We start from the raw sequence: 21,000 nt of genomic DNA, 5'->3' as shown, positions 1-21,000 counted from the left end.
AGCAAACAGATGCTTTGGACCAGAGCTAGGGTTAAGCAAACAGATGCAATGGACCAGAGCTAGGGTTAAGCAAACAGATGCTATGGACCAGAGCTAGGGGTAAGCAAACAGATGCAATGGACCAGAGCTAGGGTTAAGCAAACAGATGCTATGGACCAGAGCTAGGGGTAAACAAACATATGCTATGGACCAGAGCTAGGGGTAAGCAAACAGATGCAATGGACCAGAGCTAGGGTTAAGCAAACAGATGCTATGGACCAGAGCTAGGGGTAAACAAACAGATGCTATGGACCAGAGCTAGGGGTAAACAAACAGATTCAATGGACCAGAGCTAGAGTTAAGCAAACAGATGCAATGGACCAGAGCTAGGGTTAAGCAAACAGATGCTATGGACCAGAGCTAGGGGTAAACAAACAGATGCAATGGACCAGAGCTAGGGTTAAGCAAACATATACTATGGACCAGAGCTAGGGGTAAACAAACAGATGCTATGGACCAGAGCTAGGGGTAAACAAACAGATGCAATGGACCAGAGCTAGGGGTAAACAAACAGATGCTATGGACCAGAGCTAGGGGTAAACAAACAGATGCAATGGACCAGAGCTAGGGGTAAACAAACAGATGATATGGACCAGAGCTAGTGGTAAGCAAACAGATGCTATGGACCAGAGCTAGGGGTAAACAAACAGATGCTATAGACCAGTACTTTTGGGTGTCAGGGAAAATGTATGGAGTAAAAAGTACATAATTTTCTTTAGGAATGTAGTGAAGTAAAAGTAAAAGTTGTCAAAAATATAAATAGTAAAGTAAAGTGCATATACCTAAAAAAAAAACGACTTAAGTAGTATTTTTAAGTATTTTTACTTAAGTACTTTACACCCCTGACTCTAACGGCAGTTATACTGCAGTGTACTGCAGACATACTACACTCTGACTGCAATCTTTTTCGTAAGGGGTGTGTTTGTGTGTAAACACATTTTGATTTGCAGGTGGGGGAATTATTGAGATAAAGATTCTGTGGTGGTAAATTCTGATAAATTCTGAATGTGTTAATACAATGCAATTTAGAGGACATACCGCATCCACCAGAGCTAGGGTTAAGCAAACAGATGCTATGGACCAGAGCTAGGGGTAAACAAACAGATGCTATGGACCAGAGTTAGGGGTAAGCTAACAGATGCAATGGACCAGAGCTAGGGGTAAACAAACAGATGATATGGACCAGAGCTAGGGGTAAACAAACAGATGCTATGGACCAGAGCTAGTGGTAAGCAAACAGATGCTATGGACCAGAGCTAGGGGTAAACAAACAGATGCTATGGACCAGAGCTAGTGGTAAGCAAACAGAACTAAAACTAACGTAAACCTTTGTAACCTGTTAGCTGTTAGTTCTGACAGCTGGGGAGTAGACGAGATGACCCCTGACCTCTGACCTTGCCACAGCATCAGCCAGCTGCAGTCCTCACAACACTGCTCTGGTCTGGTTGGACTGTTGTGAAGGCGGACAGAGGAACTGTGTGTGTGTGTGTGTGTGTGTGTGTGTGTGTGTGTGTGTGTGTCTGAGAGCAGGATCTTCGAGGATAAGGACGGCACAACCACAGACACACACACACCACTGGGAGGAGCCAAGGCGGTCCAATGAACCAATGAGAGCCTAAGGAGAGGATGATTGACACACCGAAGCCCCCCCCCCCCCCCCCCCCCCCCCCCTCCCTGTGTCCAATAATGTGTCAGGCTTTTCCTCTGTCAGTCTGCATATAGCTGCAACCAGGACATAACCTCAGTCAGTGACTCTGCATAAAACTGCCAACTGGGACATGCTGATGCATTCTCTCCAGCCAGCAAAATTGACTTTTGGGAACCCGGCTTGAATCAGGGGCAGCCTTTTAGGGAGGCAAGCAAGTTAGACCAAGTGAACCAGTTAGATCAAGTGAACAGTTAGATCAAGTGAACCAGTTAGATCAAGTGAGCAAGTTAGACCAAGTGAACCAGTTAGATCAAGTGAGCAAGTTTGATAAGTCTGAGCAAGTCAGATGAGTTGAACCAGTGAGCAGACAGAGAGAACCATATGGTACTGTAGAGACCAGAGAACTACGATGGACACTGTTCTGAGAGAGAAGACGACAGAGGCTTCCACTGTTGGCCCTTCTACAGCTAGTGTGTTTGGGTGTGTGTGTACACAGTATGCATCTTGTGAGTATGTTTGCTCTTGTGCCCAGTGTGTCTGGGTTAACAGTGTGTCTGGGTTAACAGTGTGTCTGGGTTAACAGTGTATTTGAGTTAACAGTGTATTTGAGTTAACAGTGTATTTGCTGTTACATTGCAAAACTATGTAACAGAGTTTCAGGAGCAGTGCCCTCTGTGTGTGTGTGTGTGTGTGTGTGTGTGTGTGTAGTATGTGAGTGAGTGAGTGAGTGAGTGAGTGAGTGAGTGAGTGAGAGAGAGAGAGAGAGAGAGAGAGAGAGAGAGAGAGAGAGAGAGAGAGAGAGAGAGAGAGAGAGAGAGAGAGAGAGAGAGAGAGAGAGAGAACCCAGTGCTATAGTGCCAGCTGTATTGAAAGAAAGGAATCCTCTTTGTTAATACTGGTTTTTTAATCCTGCTGTGTCAAAGGGTGAGTTCCTAATGGCACCCTATTCCCTATATACTATAGTGCACTACCAGGGCCAGGGCTGGTCAAAAGTAGTGCACTATATAGGAAATAGGGTACTGTTTGGGACACTGGCAAAGTTGTAGTAAACATGCTCTCTCCTTTTTTTTCTTCCTCTTTGTTCTCTAACAGGCAGTCAGGCAGGCAGTAGTTCTATTCAAGTTCTACTAGCTTCTGTTCATGGTCTACTAATTCTAGTCAACACAGATCAACACAGTGAAGTCTGAGGTAAACTAGCTGCAGGGGGTTCACTGCCCTGAGGTAAACTAGCTGCAGGGGGTTCACTGCCCTGAGGTAAACTAGCTGCAGGGGTTCACTGCCCTGAGGTAAACTAGCTGCAGGGGGTTCACTGCCCTGAGGTAAACTAGCTGCAGGGGGTTCACTGCCCTGAGGTAAACTAGCTGCAGGGGGTTCACTGCCCTGAGGTAAACTAGCTGCAGGGGGTTCACTGCCCTGAGGTAAACTAGCTACAGGGGGTTCACTGCCCTCATTTCTTTCAGTGCTTCATATTTTGGCGCTAGTCCCGCCTCATCTCCCCTTACTTTCCAAAAATACTCCTGGGGCCGAACGGGAGCACCGATGGTCTGGTCAGAAATTGAAGGACCCACCACCTCTACTACCGAGCTTCACCACCCCTCTGACCAGCAACACAATGTCCCATAGGAGGAACCCGAAAGTGAACCAGGAAGTAAGCAGCAGCAGCGGCAGCAAAGAGCATGCTGGGATGTGGGGGTGGGGCCAAGCTGCGCCACAGTTTGACGCTGGCCTCGGGATTCGTTTGAAAACCTGTGTTTCTCGGGGATAGCGTATGGCTGGGCGTCGCTGGTGTTCATCCTGAAGAACGATGGCTACTTCAGTGACCTCTGTGACATCACTGCCAACGCCACTGACCCCGGTGACATTATCGCGCTGTCAGGGGAGTGGCCTAGCGATAGCATCATTCAGTCAGGTGAGTTGTGAGCTCGCACGCACGCACACACTTCTTCTCTCACAAACACACACAACCTCTTTCTCACACACAACACACACACATACACAAAAGCTACTGAAACTCACAAAAGCTCTCTCCCCATCCCTCTCTCTCTCTCTCACTCTCTCTCTCTCTCTCTCTCTCTCTCTCTCTCTCTCTCTCTCTCTCTCTCTCTCTCTCCCTCTCTCTCTCTCCCTCCTCACTCTCTCTCTCTCTCTCTCTCTCTCTCTCTCTCTCTCTCTCTCTCTCTCTCTCTCTCTCTCTCTCTCTCTCTCTCCCATCCCTCCATATCTCTCTCTCTCAGACTGTAGTGGACAGGATGAACAGTTCTCCCTGGTCTTCACCGTCGCCTCCTTCTCCATGAACTTCCTGCGTTTCCCTCTGGGCTTCCTGTTCGACCGCTTCGGCACCATGGCGACAAGGCTCCTGGGCTCCTGGCCATGTAAGATTGTTTTATTATTGTTCATATTTTTTATTGATACCCATCATTTATTTTCGGGGGTCAACTAACTGGTGAGTGTTGTTTTTGCAACAATGGCTATGGCCGAAATAGCACCCTTTTCCCTATAGTGCACTACTGTTGACCAGAGCCATTGAGCCACTAGCAGACATTTGATACTGGCAGTTAAACAGGTCAAAGGTAGGAACATCCTCACTGGGCACAGACGTCAGTTCAACGTCTAGTTTTGATTTACATTTGGATGAGTTGTCAACTAAAAAAATCACCATGTCATTGGATTTGGGTAAAAAATATGAAATGCCCTTACGTTGCCCTTATCTTGATTCAACATCATCACATAGATTTTTTGGCTTGAAATTATGTGGAAACAACATTGATTCAACCAGTTTTTGCCCAGTGGGTCAGTACTTAGTTACAACAGATAATTATAGACTAACAGGCTTAATTAAACATGGTTAACTCCTGTTCCCCTTCCCCAATGGAATGCATCTGTCTGCGTCTTGCCGCACATACAATCATGTTTATTACATATCAATCCATATCAACAGTAAATCAAATACAGGAAAATAATTACTCCAATAATCCACTGACAATGATGATGATGGTGATGATGGTATTATTAGATCAGAGTATATATACTGTATATATACGGTGCCTTCAGAAAGTATTCAGACCCCTTGACTTTTTCCACATTTTGTTACATTACAGCCTTATTCAAAAATTTGAGTAAATTGTTTTTTTTCCCTCAATTCCCTCCTTTACAAACCCCCCAACCAAAATGCAAACACAGTTCAACTTTGGGACGAATGATATAAGACCGTTTTCCTAAAAGTCTGTTTGTATTTGATCAATGACTAGCTAACAATGCTAACTCCTCAGGTTCATGAAGAAACATTGGTTTTGTCTGAAATGGCACCTTATTGCCCTGGTCAAAAGTAGTGCAGTACACTTTAACTCTACCCACATGTACATATTACCTCAATTACCTCCACTAACCTGTGCCCCCACAAATTGACACTGTACCGGTAACCCCTGTATATAGCCTCCCTACTGTTATTTTATTTTACTGCTGCTCTATAATTATTTGTTATTTTTTACATATCTATTTCTTTACTTAACACTTATTTTTCTTAAAACTGCGTTGTTGGTTTGTAAGTAAGCATTTCACTGTAAGGTCTACACATGTTGTATTCGGCGCTTGTGGCAAATACAATTTGATTTGATTTGATTTGGAATAGGGTACAAATTTGGATTAAACCAATTCCCTATATAGTGCACTAGCCCTGGTCAAAAGTAGGGCACAGTTTAGGGAATAGGGTACACAAGGTCTGAAATGGTAAAGTATTCAGACCCCTTGACTTTTTCCACATTTCATTAAGTTACAGCCTTATTCTAAAATGGATTAAATAGTTTCCCCCCCCCCTCATCAATCTACACACAATACCCCATAATGAACGGAAATATCACATTTACATAGGTATTCAGACCCTTTACTCAGTACTTTGTTGAAGCACTTTTGGCAGTGATTACAGCCTCGAGTCTTCTTGGGTATGATGCTACAATCTTGGCACATCTGTATTTGGGGAATTTCTCCCATTCTTCTCTGCAGATCCTCTCAAGCTCTGTCAGATTGGATGGGGGGCGTTGCTGCACAGCTATTTTCAGGTCTCTCCAGAGATGTTCGATTGGGTTCAAGTCCGGGCTCTGGCTGGGCCACTCAAGGACATTCAGAGACTTGTCCCGAAGCCACTTGTGCGTTGTCTTGGCTGTGTGCTTAGGGTCATTGTTCTCTTGGAAGGTGAACCTTCGCCCCAGTCTGAGGTCCTGAGCACTCTGGAGCAGGTTTTCATCAAGGATCTCTATGTACTTTGCTCCGTTCAGGTTTCCCTCGATCCTGACTAATCTCCCAGTCCCTGCCGCTGAAAAACATCCCCACAGCATGATGCTGCCACCACCATGCTTCACCATAGGGATGGTGCCAGGTTTCCTCCAGACGTGACGTTTAGCATTCAGGCCAAAGAGTTCAATCTTGGTTTCATCAGACCAGAGAATCTTGTTTCTCATGGTCTGAGAGTCTTTAGGTGCCTTTTGGCAAACTCCAAGGGGGCTGTCATGTGCCTTTTACTGAGGAGTGGCTTCCGTCTGGTCACTCTACCATAAAGGCCCATTGGTGGAGTGCTGCAGAGATGGTTGTCCTTCTGTAAGCTTCTCCCATCTCTACAGAGGAACTAGAGCTCTGTCAGGGTGACCATCGGGTTCTTGGTCACCTCCCTGACCAAGGCCCTTCTCCCCCGATTGCTCAGTTTGGCCAGGCGGCCAGCTCTAGGAAGAGTCTTGGTGGTTCCAAACTTCTTCCATTTAAGAATAATGGAGGCTACTGTCTTCTTGGCGACCTTCAATGCTGTAGAAATTGTTTGGTACCCTTAACCAGATCTGTCCTTGGACACAATCCTGTCTTGGAGCTCTACGGACAATTCCTTCGACCTCATGGCTTGGTTTTTGCTCTGATATGCACTGTCAGCTGTGGGACCTTATATAGACAGGTGTGTGCCTTTCCAAATCATGTCCAATCAATTGAATTTACCACAGGTGGACTCCAATCAAGTTGTAGAAACATCTCTAGGATGATCAATGGAGCTCAATTTCGAGGGTCTGAATACTTATGGAAATAAGGTATTTCTGTTTTTAATTTTTTTATTTTTGCTAACATTTCTAAAAACCTGTTTTCACTTCATCATTATGGGGTATTGTGTGTAGATTGCTGAGGATTTTTATTTATTTAATCCATTTTAGAATAAGGCTGTAATGTAACGAAATGTGGAAAAGGTCAAGGGGTCTGAATACTTTCCGAAGGCACTGTATCTCTAAACCAACGTTATCATGACACCAAACCATCACACAACTACCCATGCTCATACCCTCCTTCCCTCCCTCCCTCCCTCCCTCCCTCCTTCCTTCCCTCCTTTCTTTCTTCCTTCCTTCCTTCCTTCCTTCCTTCCTTCCTTCCTTCCTTCCTTCCTTCCTTCCTTCCTTCCTTCCTTCCTTCCTTCCTTCCTTCCTTCCTTCCTTCCTTCCTTCCTTCCTTCCTTCCTTCCTTCCTTCCCTCCCTCCCTCCCTCTTCTTTTCTAGATGTCTATACACCACTGGGACCTTGTTGATAACTGTCTCCAGTCCAGGTATTTTTTACAACATACTGAAATGTCGGTTAGTGTGTCTAGACCTTTGGTCTTTTATTGACATTTGATTTTTTTATTGAGGAACTTGTTCTTTGTCCTCAACCCCCCCCTTCTCTCTCTCACACACACACACACACAGAGCAATCAGCGTTGCTGTTTCCTGCCATCTCGTGCCTGATCACATCTGGAATGTTGTTCTACACCACCAATGCTCAGGTTGCTACAGTCTGTCATTTCAATGTCATGACATGCATTTGGTCAACAAATGGTCAACTAGTGGTAAACTAGTGGTCAACTAGTGGTCATCTCTGTACCTCTGTATTCTTCAGGTGGGGAACCTGTTCGACAGGCAGCGTTCCACGGTCATATCGGTCTACGCAGGGGCCTTCGACTCCTCCGCCGCTGTCTTCCTCATCGTCAAGGTAACACAGCATCTTCCTTATGACTATTCCTCAATGTGGGACAGGTTTACTGAGGGTTTGAAATGTTGAAAACCTCCTGACTTCCTGACTATTCTTCAGTGTGGGACAGGTTTACTGGGGGGTTTACACAGTTGAAAACCTCCTAACTTCCTGACTATTCCTCAGTGTGGGACAGGTTTACTGAGGGTTTGAACTGTTGAAAACCTCCTGACTTCCTGACTATTCCTCAATGTGGGACAGGTTTACTGAGGGTTTGAACTGTTGAAAACCTCCTGACTTCCTGACTATTCCTCAGTGTGGGACAGGTTTACCGGGGGGTTTACACAGTTGAAAACCTCCTAACTTCCTGACTATTCCTCAGTGTGGGACAGGTTTAATGAGGGTTTGAACTGTTGAAAACCTCCTGACTTCCTGACTATTCCTCAATGTGGGACAGGTTTACTGAGGGGTTTACACAGTTGAAAACCTCCTGACTTCCTGACTATTCCTCAGTGTGGGACAGGTTTACTGAGGGTTTGAACTGTTGCACAGTCAGCACCTGCTGTTTTCAGAAGGGACTAAAACAATTCAAATGTACCCTCTCTAGATGAAACATGAATCCAAACGGTCATTAATAATCTGACCTTTTACCTTGCATGCTTTATTCTATTCTGACAGATGCAAACTTGGCTCAGGTGAAAACACTAATGATTGAAGTAATCACTGATAATCAAAAGTGGTGAAAAGTAAGCTGTATATAACCTCTCTCTCTCTCTCTCTCTCTCTCTCTCTCTCTCTCTCTCTCTCTCTCTCTCTCTCTCTCTCTCTCTCTCTCTCTCTCTCTCTCTCTCTCTCTCTCTCTCTCTCTCTCTCTCTCTCTCTCTCTCTCTCTCTCTCTCTCTCTCTCTCTCTGAAGTTTCTGTATGAAGGAGGGGTCTCATTCCATTCCTCCTTCCTCATTCTCTCTGTCTGCAGCGTCATCCACGTCTTCCGGACGTTCTTCCTCATGCCCAAGACCCACATCCCCTACCCACTCCCCGACGGATACGCTTACGGGTCAGAAGAACTACGACTCCCACGATGCATCACCACACCACACAACCAGACTAACGGTCACCATGGTGACCGACCACCGTGGAAGCCAAACAGGAATGTTGTTGCCATGGTTTTAAAGCAGTGACTCTGACTCAGCTCTTTGTGACAGGGTGAACTGCGGTGGCTGGCGGTGGAAGAGAGGGGGAGAGAGAGGGGGAGAGAGAGGAGAAAAGGAGGGAGGAGGAGGAGAGAGAAAAGGAGAGGTGAACGCCAAATATCAGAAGAATACTGCGTTACAGAAGGCCGAGAGTGCCCTGCTGCAATTACAGGACAAAGCAGGACCTTTCAGACTCGATCAGACTGAAAGAGGTAAGAAACCTGGTCATCCCAGTCAATTAAATTAAATATAAAGGGCTTTATTTGCATGAAATAGTCCTACATTTTGAAAATGTTAAAAAAGCACTGAGCAAGTGAGCACTGTCACTCACTCACAGAAACCTCATACACCCACACAAGCATCATAGAATATTGCCCCGACCAACACCCAATCTCTGTCCTCCTCCCTTCCTCCATCTCTCTCTCTCTCTGTCCTCCACCCCGCTCCTTCTCCCTCCTTCCACCCCCCTCCTTCTCTCTCTCTCAGTGGCCAGTTTTAGGAGTTGTGTCCTGTCCTGGTTCTTCCTGTGGCACCTGGTCTGGGTGGCTGTCATGCAGTTCTGTCACTTCCTGTTTATCGCCACAGTGAACCCCATGCTCAACCGGCTGGCCAACAGAGACCAGACCCTGGGTAAAGACACGACAGAAACACAAATACAACTATTTTTCTGCCTCTGTGTAGACTACTTCTCTACTTTAGTGGTTATCAATGCTGTTCTAAAACCCTCCTTTCTCTCTCTCTCTCCTCCTCTCTTCCTCCGCCCATCTCTCTCTCTCTTTCTCCCCCCCTTCTCTCTCTCTCTCTCTTTCTCTCTCTTTCTCTTTCCCCCCTCCCCTTCTCTCTCTCTCTCTCTCTCTCTCTCTCTCTTTCTCAGTGAGTCAGTACACCAATGCCTTTGCCTTCACCCAGCTGTGTGGGGTCCTCTGTGGTCCCTGGAATGGCCTCATCATGGACAGACACAAGGGGAAGCCTCTGGCTCCAGGTGGGTGACATCATAGATGTTAAGGGCAGGTGAAGGTGTGGGCATCAGAATCAGAATCACCTTTATTCGACAAGTACATTTACACATACTCAGAATTTTACTTGGTGATATGTTGCTGCTGGTGACAGACAACATTTAGAGATAGAATACAGACAGCAGAGTTTAAACAAAGTTTACCTACATTATATACATTATATTATAAACTGGGTGGTTCGAGCCCTGAATGCTGATTGGCTGACAGCTGTGGTACATCAGACCGTATACCACCGGTATGACAAAACATTTATTTTTACTGCTCTAATTACGTTGGTAACCAGTTTATAATAGCAATAAGGTACCTCTGGGGGTTTTGGTATATGGCGTTGCATCGTGCGTAAGAACAGCCCTTAGACATGGTATATTGGACATATACCACACCCCCTCGGGCCTTATTGCTTAATTAGGTGTCGTTAGGCGGCCATTTTGTGAAGTAGTCAGGTCTGACTGTTGGTTGTGGATCTGCAGTTGCACGTTGTGATAACTGTTGACGGTAATAAGGGCATTATAAGTTGATTGATTGGTTGGTTGATTAATTCAGATGGTCAATAAGGCCTGGAAAAGCTAACAGCTGTAGTTAAACGTGGGATGCATTTATTTAAAATACAGTACATTTACATTTTAGTCATTTAGCAGACGCTCTTTACCAGAGCGACTTACATGAGCAATTAGGGTTAAGTGCCTTGCTTAAGGGCATATCGGCAGATTTCTCACCTAGTCGGCTTGGGGATTAGAACCAGCGACCTTTCGGTTACTGGCACAACGCTCTTACCCACTAAGCTACCTGCCGCCCTGAGGGTTTGAAGACAGTAGACCCAAGCAACAAACAGTTGAAAAATGAAAGACGTTAGTATCCCAATCAACCATTCATCCTCTCCCACCTCTTTCTTTGTATTTCCCTCCCTCCCTCCCTTCCTCCCTCCCTCCCTCCCTCCCTCCCTGACACAATCTCCCTTCTCTCTCCCCGTCTTTCTCTCCCCAAAGGAGAGACGAAGCAAGAAGCCGACCTGCGCTCCTCCTCTCTCTCCCTCTTCCTCACCTCCCTCCAGTGCCTCCTCTTCTACATCTGTTTCTCCTCTCCTCTCCTTCCTCTCCAGTATCTCACCTTCATCCTGCAGGTCCTCAACAGTGCCTTCATCTATGGTGGACACCAAGCCTTCCTCACCATCGCGTACGTTCATGCTGTGTGTGTGTTATGTCTCCTATCCTAACCCCCCCCCCGCCATTTAACCCTACCTCTACCACCATTACACCTAACAAAAGAAAACTCCACTAGTCATCCGTCTATCTTCTTCTTCTACTACTTCTACTTCTTCTTCTTCTCTTCCTCTTGTCTCTCCACCAGGTTTCCCGGCTGCCATTTTGGTAAGTTGTCTGGTCTGATAACATCTCTGTCAGCTGTGGTTCTGCTGCTCCAGTTCCCTGTTCTACACCTCATCAGAGAGTTCCTGCATGGAGACCCTATCTATGTGAGTCAGACAGTCAACTTCTTTAACCTACAGAAAACAGCAGGGGGCCTCATATATGTGTAATGACCTAGGGTTATATACCTTTGAGTGTTTCCCAAGCCTCTCATCGAGTACCCACTGTTGTTGTACGTATTTGGTGTATTCCAGAACTAGCACAACTGTTTCAACTAGTGAGGGGCTTGGTGATTACTAGATTGATGGAATCAGATGTGCTAGAACTGTAATACATCAAGTAAGTAGAATGGCTGGAGTACTGGAGGAGAGGTTTGGGAAACGGCTAGACCACAGGCTCTGCACAAGGGGGGCTCAATATTTGTCTTCTTCTTCCCACCTCTCCTCTCCTCCAGGTGAACGTGGGTCTGACCCTGCTCACCCTCCTCACCTTCATCCACCCCCTCCACGTCTACCTCCACTGCCGCTCTCTAGTCAATCAGAGGAGGGCTAGGGCCAAACAGGAAGTGACAAAACTCCGGGTCAAAGGTCACATGCAACAGGCTGGTGGTGGTGTGAGGACAAAACCCAACAACAGCAGTGGTGCATCTCAATAGTCTAAAGTCGCTTCCTCTCCTTGTCTCCTTTCCTTAGACAACACTGACCTGATTAAACTGGACAGGTGGAAAACAGGGTCTGTGTCCCAAATGGCACCCTATCCCCTACATAGTGCACTACTTTTGAATGGGCCCTGGTTAAAAGTAGTGCACTATATAGGGAATAGGGCGCCATTTGGGACATAGTCAGGTGCCTCTGTAGGATGCCTTCCCGTCGCCATCTTGCTTTCACCTGTCCGATGTAGGCGAAGGAGAGGAGACGAGGAGAGGAAGCCTTTTTTAGACTGTTGGGATGCATCCAGGACAATGGACACTACATCATGGACAATGGCACTGAATGTTCAAGGCAGGGCAAAGGAGGACAGTGCCAAAGTGAAGACCTACTGTAATGTGTGTGTGTGCGTGTGTGTGTTAACCTGTCTGTTTGTAATAAAAAATACAACCCAACTGTGAAACAACAAAGTCCAAAAGTATAGTTTCATTGATAAGAGTTTGAATGGTGAAAATATAAATCACAATGGGTTATTTAAGCCAGCCTGTAGAGCAGTTCTCAGCATGAGCCCCCAAATGTATCTGCAACTCTCTCATGTACTTACGGTAAATTGAATGAGACGTCATCACGTCATGTTGCATTGTTATTATTGTAGACACAGGAACAGGGATTTGGGGTTTAATCTACCCAGCCAAGTGTCCACTTACAGGCCACAGTGTTTAAACGTATTAAAAATCAACATAGTTATTTTGCCCTTCAAAAAGTGCCAGTATCAATATCTAGCTAGCTAGTTAGTCTATTCTAGCTAGAATGTCGGAGACCGTAATGTTTCAGACGCAGTTGTCGTCCATCATGGAAGCTCTATCCACCGCCGCCATGGCGGAGATAACCAAACTAGTGGACCAGTACTCCGCGTTTTTACGCGCGGAACTGTCACGGAAAAAACACGATAACGAATTATTGATGAAAAAGTTGAAAGTGGTTGAAAACCGGCACCGGACAAGGACCTCCACGATTGAACACGGCGGGGATGGAGTTGGCGCTGTGCTGCGGGAGAGACTTTGGAACGGGGGTTCCCTACCGCACCATACGCCCCGTACGTGTTTATGTATTTCATTAAAAAAAAATAGTGCTTTTAAATCGACAGTCGAACATGAAGTAATATGGCCCCATCTTTTTCAATGCAGCAACCAACAGAGAACAAAAGGCCGACTCAGTCTTTACGCAGCAGGGGTGCAGCAGCGAGTGGAGTGATGGACCCGCGGCGCGGGCGGGAGTAAGGACGGACGAGGTAGTGTGGGTGCTACACACATGCCACTTATTTTGTTTTATCAGCAGTAAAATAGGTTATCATGGGCATGGCATTGATATTATTTTCAGCGGAATTATAAGGAATAATAATTGACATAATGACTGATAAAACATAGCTTATAATAGGCTAATAGGCTAGTTTAGGATAAAAGTAATAATGCGTTACACAGGCATACATGCAGGTAAGTGTTACTGTAATTCGCCTCCCCTTAACAGTGCATTGATCACACTGCCACGGTGTGTCCCGTCTGTCCGTTCACAGACCACTGTAACAGACAATACTGCTGAATCAGTGACCATCAAACAGGAGAGACTGGAGGAGGACGTTCCAGGGGAATATGGTGCTCCAAATGAACTGAGGATGAATGGTGAGAGAGAGAGAAAAACAACGTTTCCATCCACAGTTTTTATGACAGCTGTGATGGAAGCAGGAAGTTTCGGTACAATTTTATGAATACCAACAGATAATTTGTAAGCTCGACATGGTGGGATCTTTTTGTGTCTGTAAAATTTATTATTCAATAAATGCGTGAATATTGATATAATAACCATCATATCGAAGTAAACTTGGGATCACGCGATGATATGGTATGTGCTCCTCCCACTACGACTCCGGAAAGCATGACGTTTATTAGGCTACAGATGAAATAAGTTATGATGAACTTCACAGGGTGGTGAAAGTGCAAAGTGATCTTGGTGCTCCTTTCCGATAAATATCAATGGTCTGATTCTGGTGATGCTTGACTGTGGTTTGACAAATATTCTCGCTCTTATCCATAATAATGCAGGTTTAAATCTTATTTCCTGCAATTCTACACATTGTCTAATGGGGTGCAGCGAACATCTTGCAATTCTATACATTTTGCCATGTCTAATGTGTATTCATGTGATATTTGAGTGACTCAACAAAATCTATGGTCTAAAAAACCTATCAAAAAAATGTTTAGTTGATCTGGACATTTCTGACAAGTTATAAATAGCTCTCTAAGGTATGCAATGACTGACATGACAAGAGGAACTGATGATGCACTACCCAATTAAGAAATTGCACCTTGTGCATTCTACTATTACAAGTTGAAAGCCGGACCGAGTTCCTTTTTTAAATCCACAACAAGTCTGTTTGGTGGAAACACACCACTGGTGGGAAAATTTGTATATTTTCTTTACGCAGACTTTACAATATTCACATTAAAATCTGTCGCTAATTGGATGGAAATCTAGCTACTGAGAGAGAAGGAAAGAGATTACATAAAATGAGGGAGGAAGGGAAGGCCAAGTTGAAACATCCAGCCAGCCCTGTAGCAAAATGCAATATTACATGATGATGGTGATGGTGGTGGAGATGATGGTGGTGGTGATGATGATGGTGATGATGATGATGATGGTGATGATGATGACATTGCCTTTTGTTCAATATCCCCTGTTGTCCCCTCTCCTGTATGTAAGCTACTGAGCATTCCACCACCTCACTGGTCGCCCGGCAACCACATCCCGATGATCAGACCAGTTTTGAGGAGGACTGGGGGTTCCAGAGTACACCACCAGGGGGTAGAGATGAACTCACTGACTCTATGGAACACCACGTAGAACTGGAACATAGAACTATGGGACACCACGTAGAACTGGAACATAGAACTATGGGACACCATATAGAACGAGGACATAGAACTCTGGAACACCTAGAACTGGAACATAGAACTCTGGAACATGACCTCAGTAGCAGCTCTCATTGCCTGGACCAGGACCAGCCTGTAGTAGTGGAGGAGACCCGCCTCAAGAGGGAGCCAGAGAGCCCATGTCCAGACCTCAACCCACTACCGGGAGGAGAACCAGGCCTGGAGGTCAACCAGGGGGATCTGGGCCAAACGTACCCCGAGTATGCAGCACTGAACCTGGAGTACGGTGGCTACACAGACACCTCTGGTCTATTTTTCACCTACTCGTCAGAAAACCAACTACAACAACACACTTCCTCCTCAACGACGACCACAGACGATTACACATCGTTACCGGGGAAATACTCCATCACCGTCATGCCTGGTCACCATGGAGACCAAAGAGGAAGTGGAGGGACTGTCAGAACTCGAGTTCCCCTCAGTAAAGAGAAGGAGGGGAGGTTCGTATGCAAACATTGTGGTAAGGGTTTCCCCTACATCAGCTGCCTTAAGCGGCACGCCCTCAACCACACGGGAGAGAGGACGCATCACTGCTCCGTGTGTGGGCGGAGCTTCATCAGACCGAGTCACCTGAGGAGGCATGAACTGCTGCACACGGGGGTCCGACCCTTCGCCTGCGCACTCTGTGGACGCCACTTCTCGCATGGCGCCCACCTCCGAGCTCACATGAAGACACACACGTGATGGAAGTGACGTAATTAACTTATTGTTTTACATATGATCTAAAGTTTTATGTGGACAGACTTGAACCTGTTTTAAAAAGGGGCATTCCACAGAAATTCAAGAGTTCAATACATACAGTAGACGTCTGTTCTGTGATTGGGCCTTTATTGGAGCCTGGGCTGTAGTTGCTAGGCAGTTTCTAAGTAAAGTGCTGATGGTTGAGATGGCTGCTTTCATTGGTCAAATTACTTTTTAATTCCAGAAGATGTATTTTTTATTTCATTATTGCTGTTGAATCATATTCCAAGTTTGTATTTCCATTTGTTACATTTTCATCAGAAATCCCACACAGCTGTGAGTAGCTAGGCCTACTTTTAGAGTATATATTGAAGCAATAAGGTCTGAGGGGGTGTGGTATATGGCTAAGGGATGTTCTTAGGCACGACGCAACGTGGACTGTCTGGATACAGCCCATAGCCGTGGTATATTGGCCATATACCACAAACCCCAGAGGTACCTTATTGCTATTATAAACTGGTTACCAACGTAATTAGAACAGTAAAAATACATGTTTTGTCATACCAGTGGTATAAGGTCTGATATACCACGACTTTCAGCCAATCAGCATTCAGGGCTTGAACCCCCCAGTTTATAATTAAGCAATAAGGCACGAGGGGGTGTGGTATATGGCCAATATACCACGGCTAAGGGCTGTTCTTAGGCACAATGCATCATGAACAACACAGTTTATAATGTTTCATATAACAAGGCTTTCAGCCAATCAGCATCCACAGCTCGAAAACGTTCCGGTTTATAATTAGATATAAGCAACTACAGACAACTCACCACTCGGTTCTATTTTGGTCATATGGCCCATGGTTCCAACATGACCATTTAGCCTAGTCCCCAATGCATGGCCTTCCGACCTTGCTAACGCTTGCGTGCAGTGCGCGCCATGCAGCGCAGGTGGAAAGACAGACTGCGAATGGACAGGAACATCGCTGCGCCTGCGCGTAATGGAGACGAGGTTTCTGTGTAGAGTTCTACCACAAATCAACAAGAGGATCGACATTAAACTAAATGGGGTCATTAAACAAGGTGAGTGGCTGGTATGTAGGCTAATATCTGAATGTATAGGCTACAGCCTATGTATGGCTTAGTTTTCATAGCCTACTATTAATGATTATTGCCCATGCATTGCCGCGTGGTTGGACTGTGACCAATGAAATAATAACTGTCATAAAAGTTGCTCTACCATAGCCATACACGTTTTTCTTGTTTTAAGACAGCACAGTGTCGTACACAGCCAAACGTCACGCTACAACCGAACTATTTTACTGTCTATTTTGAGGCGTTTTGGCACCACACTTCAGATTGCGCGCAAAGGAAACCAGTAACGCAATGACCGCATGGCGGATAAATCTATAGATAATCTGATCTGGATTACCGTTATCCGCTATAGGGCGAGTGTACTGTATCTGTTTCTGTTGTAGTCTTCCGCACTGTAATGTTGGCTACAGCTCAGTACACATTATCATACCATTAGCTGATTAATTACGCATTAGACCGTAGCATATGACTTTTATTAATTCCTAGGCTGTACTATTCCGATTTCCGACCTGGTATGATAATTATCCTTAAAGTGTTTGATGTGCAGTATGTATTATTATTATTGTTATTATTAATTATTATTACATTATTACACCTGCCATGTGTTGTGATGCCTCTTCACTTGTATTTTTTAGGGGGAAGATGAACAATAGCCTCTCTCAAGGCAAATGACAGGATCATTTATAAAATGGCAACAAAGGAATGAATAAAAGTCATGAGTTACACACTTGAGAAAAGAGAGGGAAATAAACCCAAAGTAGACATCAAGGAAGGCAGAGAGGAGAGGAAGTGAGAAAGAAAGAGGAAGAGAAACAACTCTACAGACAGGGTTGCTATTAGAAACCATCCAGTTACCAGTCATTCAGCAGTTTATACTGCAGGTTTAGAAACGTCTCACTCCTCGTGGGTTTAACCACTAGGGCTACTATTATGACAACTCATGCTTGTGTGCTATAAACTCTAATTCCACCGCTATTAATTCTACTATGGCCACCACTACCACTTAAAGTCTTAGGTGTTTGAAACCTGTCATAAAACGTGTTATCTGTAACTTCTTCTGATACCGCAGGTAATTCTATAGACAGTTTAATGGTCTTCTACATTCAGAGTTACATTTAGGTCATTTAACAGAGGCTCTTATCCAGAGTGACTCACAGTCTCTAGACACAGTCTTCCCTCCTAAAAAAAAAACTCAACTTGTTGACACTTGGCAGCCATTGAGAAGAAGGGCAGTGAACCAGTAGATTTTCTGGTAAATGCAGTTTGAATTTGAATGCCACGCCTTATCTCTCCCACACAGCACTTCTTCTAGTGATACAGGTTATTTTCAGCCAGTCGGTCTCAAAGACTCAACGAGAGAGAGAGAGAGAGAGAGAGAGAGAGAGTATAGAAAAGTAAGACAGAAGAGGCAGAGGATAGAAAAGGGGCTCTTTGAATACAGTCACCCACTAACCTCACATTAATAAGACAACAAGAAAAGTCCTTTGAATGACAGCTAAACAGGCAGCCAGCCAGCCAGTCAGAGCAGGGAGTCAGCCAGGCAGGTAGCTAGTCAGCCAGCTAGGCAGCTATCAGTCGGTCAGTCAGCCAGGCAGGTAGCTAGTCAGCCAGCTAGGCAGCTATCAGTCAGTCAGTTAGCCAGGCAGGTAGCTAGTCAGCCAGCTAGGCAGCTATCAGTCAGTCAGTTAGCCAGGCAGGTAGCTAGTCAGCCAGCTAGGCAGCTATCAGTCAGCCAGTCAGCCAGGCAGGTAGCTAGTCAGCCAGCTAGGCAGCTATCAGTCAGCCAGTCAGCCAGGCAGGTAGCTAGTCAGCCAGCTAGGCAGCTATCAGTCAGCCAGTCAGCCAGGCAGGTAGCTAGTCAGCCAGCTAGGCAGCTATCAGTCAGCCAGGCAGGTAGCTAGTCAGCCAGCTAGGCAGCTATCAGTCGGTCAGCCAGCCAGTCAGAGCAGGGAGTCAGTCAGTCAGCCAGTCAGCCAGGCAGGTAGCTAGTCAGCCAGCCAGGCAGTTATCAGTCTGTCGGCCAGCCAGGCAGTCAGTCAGTTAATCAGGGAGGATGCTGGGATGCGAGGGGGGCGGGGTGGGGCTGCGCTACCGGCTGACCCTGGCCACAGGGCTGGTGGAGTGTCTGTGTTTCGCCGGCGTGGTCTTTGGCTGGGCATCGCTGGTCTTCGTCCTGAAGACAGACGGATACTTCACTGACCTCTGTGTCAATGTGACTACTGGACCCAACAGTACAGTGGAAACAGGTGAGTAGTTAAATGCTATTCAGTTCAATATGACATAGAATAGAATAGTATAGATTGGAATAGAATAGAATACAATACAATATGAAGCACATCAGAGCAGTTCATACTAGAAAACTGAAGGACCTGGATCTCTCTACTGCCATCTTTCTCCCCTTCTGTATTTCTCTCTCTCTATCACTCTCTTTCTCTCTGTATTCCTCTCTCTCTCTGCCCCATCCTCCCTCCCCCCGCGCTCTCTCTCCCCCCAGTCTCTCTCCCCATCCATCCATCTCTCTCAGACTGTAGTGGACAGGATGAACAGTTCTCTCTCTCCCATCCCTCCATCTCTCTCTCTCTCAGACTGTAGTGGCCAGGATGAACAGTTCTCCCTGGTCTTCACCGTCGCCTCCTTTATGAACAACTTCCTCACGCTTCCCAATGGATTCATCTTCGACCGCTTCGGCACCATGGCAACGAGACTTCTGGGAATGTGAGTCTTTTTGAAACTACAGAAATCCAGGCTTCATTGCTAGGGCCCAGAGTTTTTCCTGCCCTGGTCAGGTAAGGATGGCGATATACCCATATACAATGTGATATATGTCATATCCATTGCAAATAATTCTTACATTGTCAACATTTAAATAATATAACTAGGTCCTGACCTCTGACCAGCATTTCCAGGACATCTGCAAAGTTCATGTACACAGAGTCAATGAATTACAATTCTTTAAACTCTGCGCATTAAGTTTATACCTAGACCGTCGCCTAGACGAGAGAGAGAGAGCGATAGAGTCAAAAGGGGGTGGGAAGTTGAGGGTCCAATCCTGGTTTACTCAGTCGTTGTTTTTGTAGAATGTGTATGCATATTTTAATCTAAGTTCTACAGGTTTATTGAGGTTGTCTTCTGACCCACTGAGAAATGTGTCAAAAGTTGAAAGTTTAACAGACCATAACCCTCTGCGTGACATCTCTTTATCTGTCTCTGCCCTGTGTTTCCCCTCAGATGTCTCTACACCACTGGTACACTAATGGTTGCCTTCTCCAGTTCAGGTAAACATAGACTATACAGTGTAAAGGCTGTTATTCAATCAGAACAGCTCTTGATATTTGTGTATTTGAAAAATGAATCAAGTCAATCAATCAGTCAAATGTATTTATAAAGCTATTTTTACATCAGCAGATGTCACAATGTACTTATACAGAAACCCAGCCTAAAACCCCAAACAGCAAGCAATGCAGATGTAGAAGCACGGTGGCTAGGGAAAAACTCCCTAAAAAGGCAGAAAACTAGGAAGAAACCTAGAGAGGAACCAGGCTCTGAGGGGTGGCCAGTCCTCTTCTGGCTATGCCAGGTGGAAAGAGTACATGGCCATTAAGGCCAGATCGTTCTTCAAGATGTTCAAACGTTCATAGATGACCTGCATGTTCAATAATAATCACAGTGGTTGTAGAGGGTGCAACAGGTCAGCACCTCAGGAGTAAATGTCAGTTGGCTTTTCATAGCCGAGCATTCAGAGGTCGAGAGAGAGAGACAGGAAGAAGGAGAGAGAGGGTTGAAACAGCAGGTCCGGGACAAGGTAGCGCATCAGGCAGAACCAGCAGAAACTGGAGCAGCAGTACGACCAGGTGGACTGGGGACGGGGACCCTGCAAAAGCATTAGGAAGAGCACATTCCTAGTGTAGGATGTTGGATGAGTAGAGATTGAACTTGGTCTATTCTGTCTCTCTCTCTCTCTCTAATAGTTCTGTCCATGCTGCTGTTCCCAGCCCTGTCCTTCATCGCAGTGGGAGGAATATTGTTCCTCATCACAAACATACAGGTACAGCAGCATGCCATGACTCCTCAGTTTCAACACAGTTACAGACAGTACAACCAGTATTCATTACAGACAGTACAACCAGTATTCATTACAGACAGTACAACCAGTATTCATTACAGACAGTACACACAATATTCATTACAGACAGTACAAACTGTATTCATTAGACAGTACAAACAGTATTCATTAGACAGTACAAACAAATCAAATCAAATCAAATTTTATTGGTCACATGCGCCGAATACAACAGGTGCAGACATTACAGTGAAATGCTTACTTACAGCCCTTAACCAACAGTGCATTTATTTTTAACAAAAAAAGT

General features: G+C 45.5%; 2 protein-coding genes and 1 pseudogene across 4 annotated transcripts in view; all 3 read left to right on the top strand.

Moving 5' to 3' along the window:
• The first annotated feature begins 2,482 nt into the window (after positions 1 to 2,482).
• LOC311110168 (equilibrative nucleobase transporter 1-like) overlaps positions 2,483 to 21,000 on the top strand; it is a 29,331-nt pseudogene continuing 10,813 nt past the window's right edge. Inside the window, exons 1-5 of the transcript in view lie at positions 2,483 to 2,941; positions 2,974 to 3,596; positions 19,219 to 19,348; positions 19,862 to 19,908; positions 20,602 to 20,678. The product of the transcript in view is annotated as an equilibrative nucleobase transporter 1-like (transcript). The remainder of the gene's footprint in view (positions 2,942 to 2,973; positions 3,597 to 19,218; positions 19,349 to 19,861; positions 19,909 to 20,601; positions 20,679 to 21,000) is intronic.
• LOC311110169 (equilibrative nucleobase transporter 1-like) lies at positions 4,187 to 12,333 on the top strand. Of its 2 annotated transcripts, none has more exons than XM_084188724.1 (11): positions 4,187 to 4,257; positions 7,207 to 7,253; positions 7,393 to 7,469; positions 7,583 to 7,675; positions 8,571 to 8,710; positions 8,859 to 9,058; positions 9,333 to 9,476; positions 9,721 to 9,828; positions 10,849 to 11,035; positions 11,210 to 11,333; positions 11,681 to 12,333. In XM_084188724.1, the coding sequence occupies exons 3-11, from the start codon at positions 7,443 to 7,445 to the stop codon at positions 11,879 to 11,881; spliced, it is 1,224 nt and encodes a 407-aa protein (XP_084044850.1). In that variant the 5' UTR covers positions 4,187 to 4,257; positions 7,207 to 7,253; positions 7,393 to 7,442; the 3' UTR covers positions 11,882 to 12,333. The 2 variants fall into 2 exon arrangements, with proteins under 2 accessions (XP_084044850.1, XP_084044849.1); XM_084188723.1 differs by lacking the exon at positions 4,187 to 4,257 and adding an exon at positions 6,657 to 6,750.
• LOC311110149 (uncharacterized protein) lies at positions 12,513 to 15,740 on the top strand. Its single transcript, XM_084188704.1, has 4 exons — positions 12,513 to 12,969; positions 13,061 to 13,164; positions 13,447 to 13,552; positions 14,631 to 15,740. The coding sequence occupies exons 1-4, from the start codon at positions 12,684 to 12,686 to the stop codon at positions 15,542 to 15,544; spliced, it is 1,410 nt and encodes a 469-aa protein (XP_084044830.1). The 5' UTR covers positions 12,513 to 12,683; the 3' UTR covers positions 15,545 to 15,740.

The sequence above is a fragment of the Coregonus lavaretus genome (assembly GCF_964263955.1).
Source record: "Coregonus lavaretus genome assembly, contig: SUPER_35_unloc_2, whole genome shotgun sequence".
Taxonomy (NCBI): domain Eukaryota; kingdom Metazoa; phylum Chordata; class Actinopteri; order Salmoniformes; family Salmonidae; genus Coregonus; species Coregonus lavaretus.
Note: the sequence above shows the minus strand (reverse complement) of the source record. Positions and strands in the feature narration are given on the sequence as shown.

What these genes read in the sequence shown, in the direction of transcription:
- LOC311110169 (XM_084188723.1), top strand. An exon ending in CTGTCTTCCTCATCGTCAAG is followed by an intron (nt 7,676 to 8,570) that starts GTAACACAGCAT and finishes CTCTCTCTGAAG; the next exon opens with TTTCTGTATGAAGGAGGGGT. An exon ending in CAAGCCTTCCTCACCATCGC is followed by an intron (nt 11,036 to 11,209) that starts GTACGTTCATGC and finishes TCTCTCCACCAG; the next exon opens with GTTTCCCGGCTGCCATTTTG.
- LOC311110149 (XM_084188704.1), top strand. Translation starts at nt 12,684, where the DNA reads ATGTCGGAGACCGTAATGTTTCAGACGCAGTTGTCGTCCATCATGGAA. An exon ending in CGGGAGTAAGGACGGACGAG is followed by an intron (nt 13,165 to 13,446) that starts GTAGTGTGGGTG and finishes GTCCGTTCACAG; the next exon opens with ACCACTGTAACAGACAATAC. An exon ending in AAATGAACTGAGGATGAATG is followed by an intron (nt 13,553 to 14,630) that starts GTGAGAGAGAGA and finishes CCTGTATGTAAG; the next exon opens with CTACTGAGCATTCCACCACC.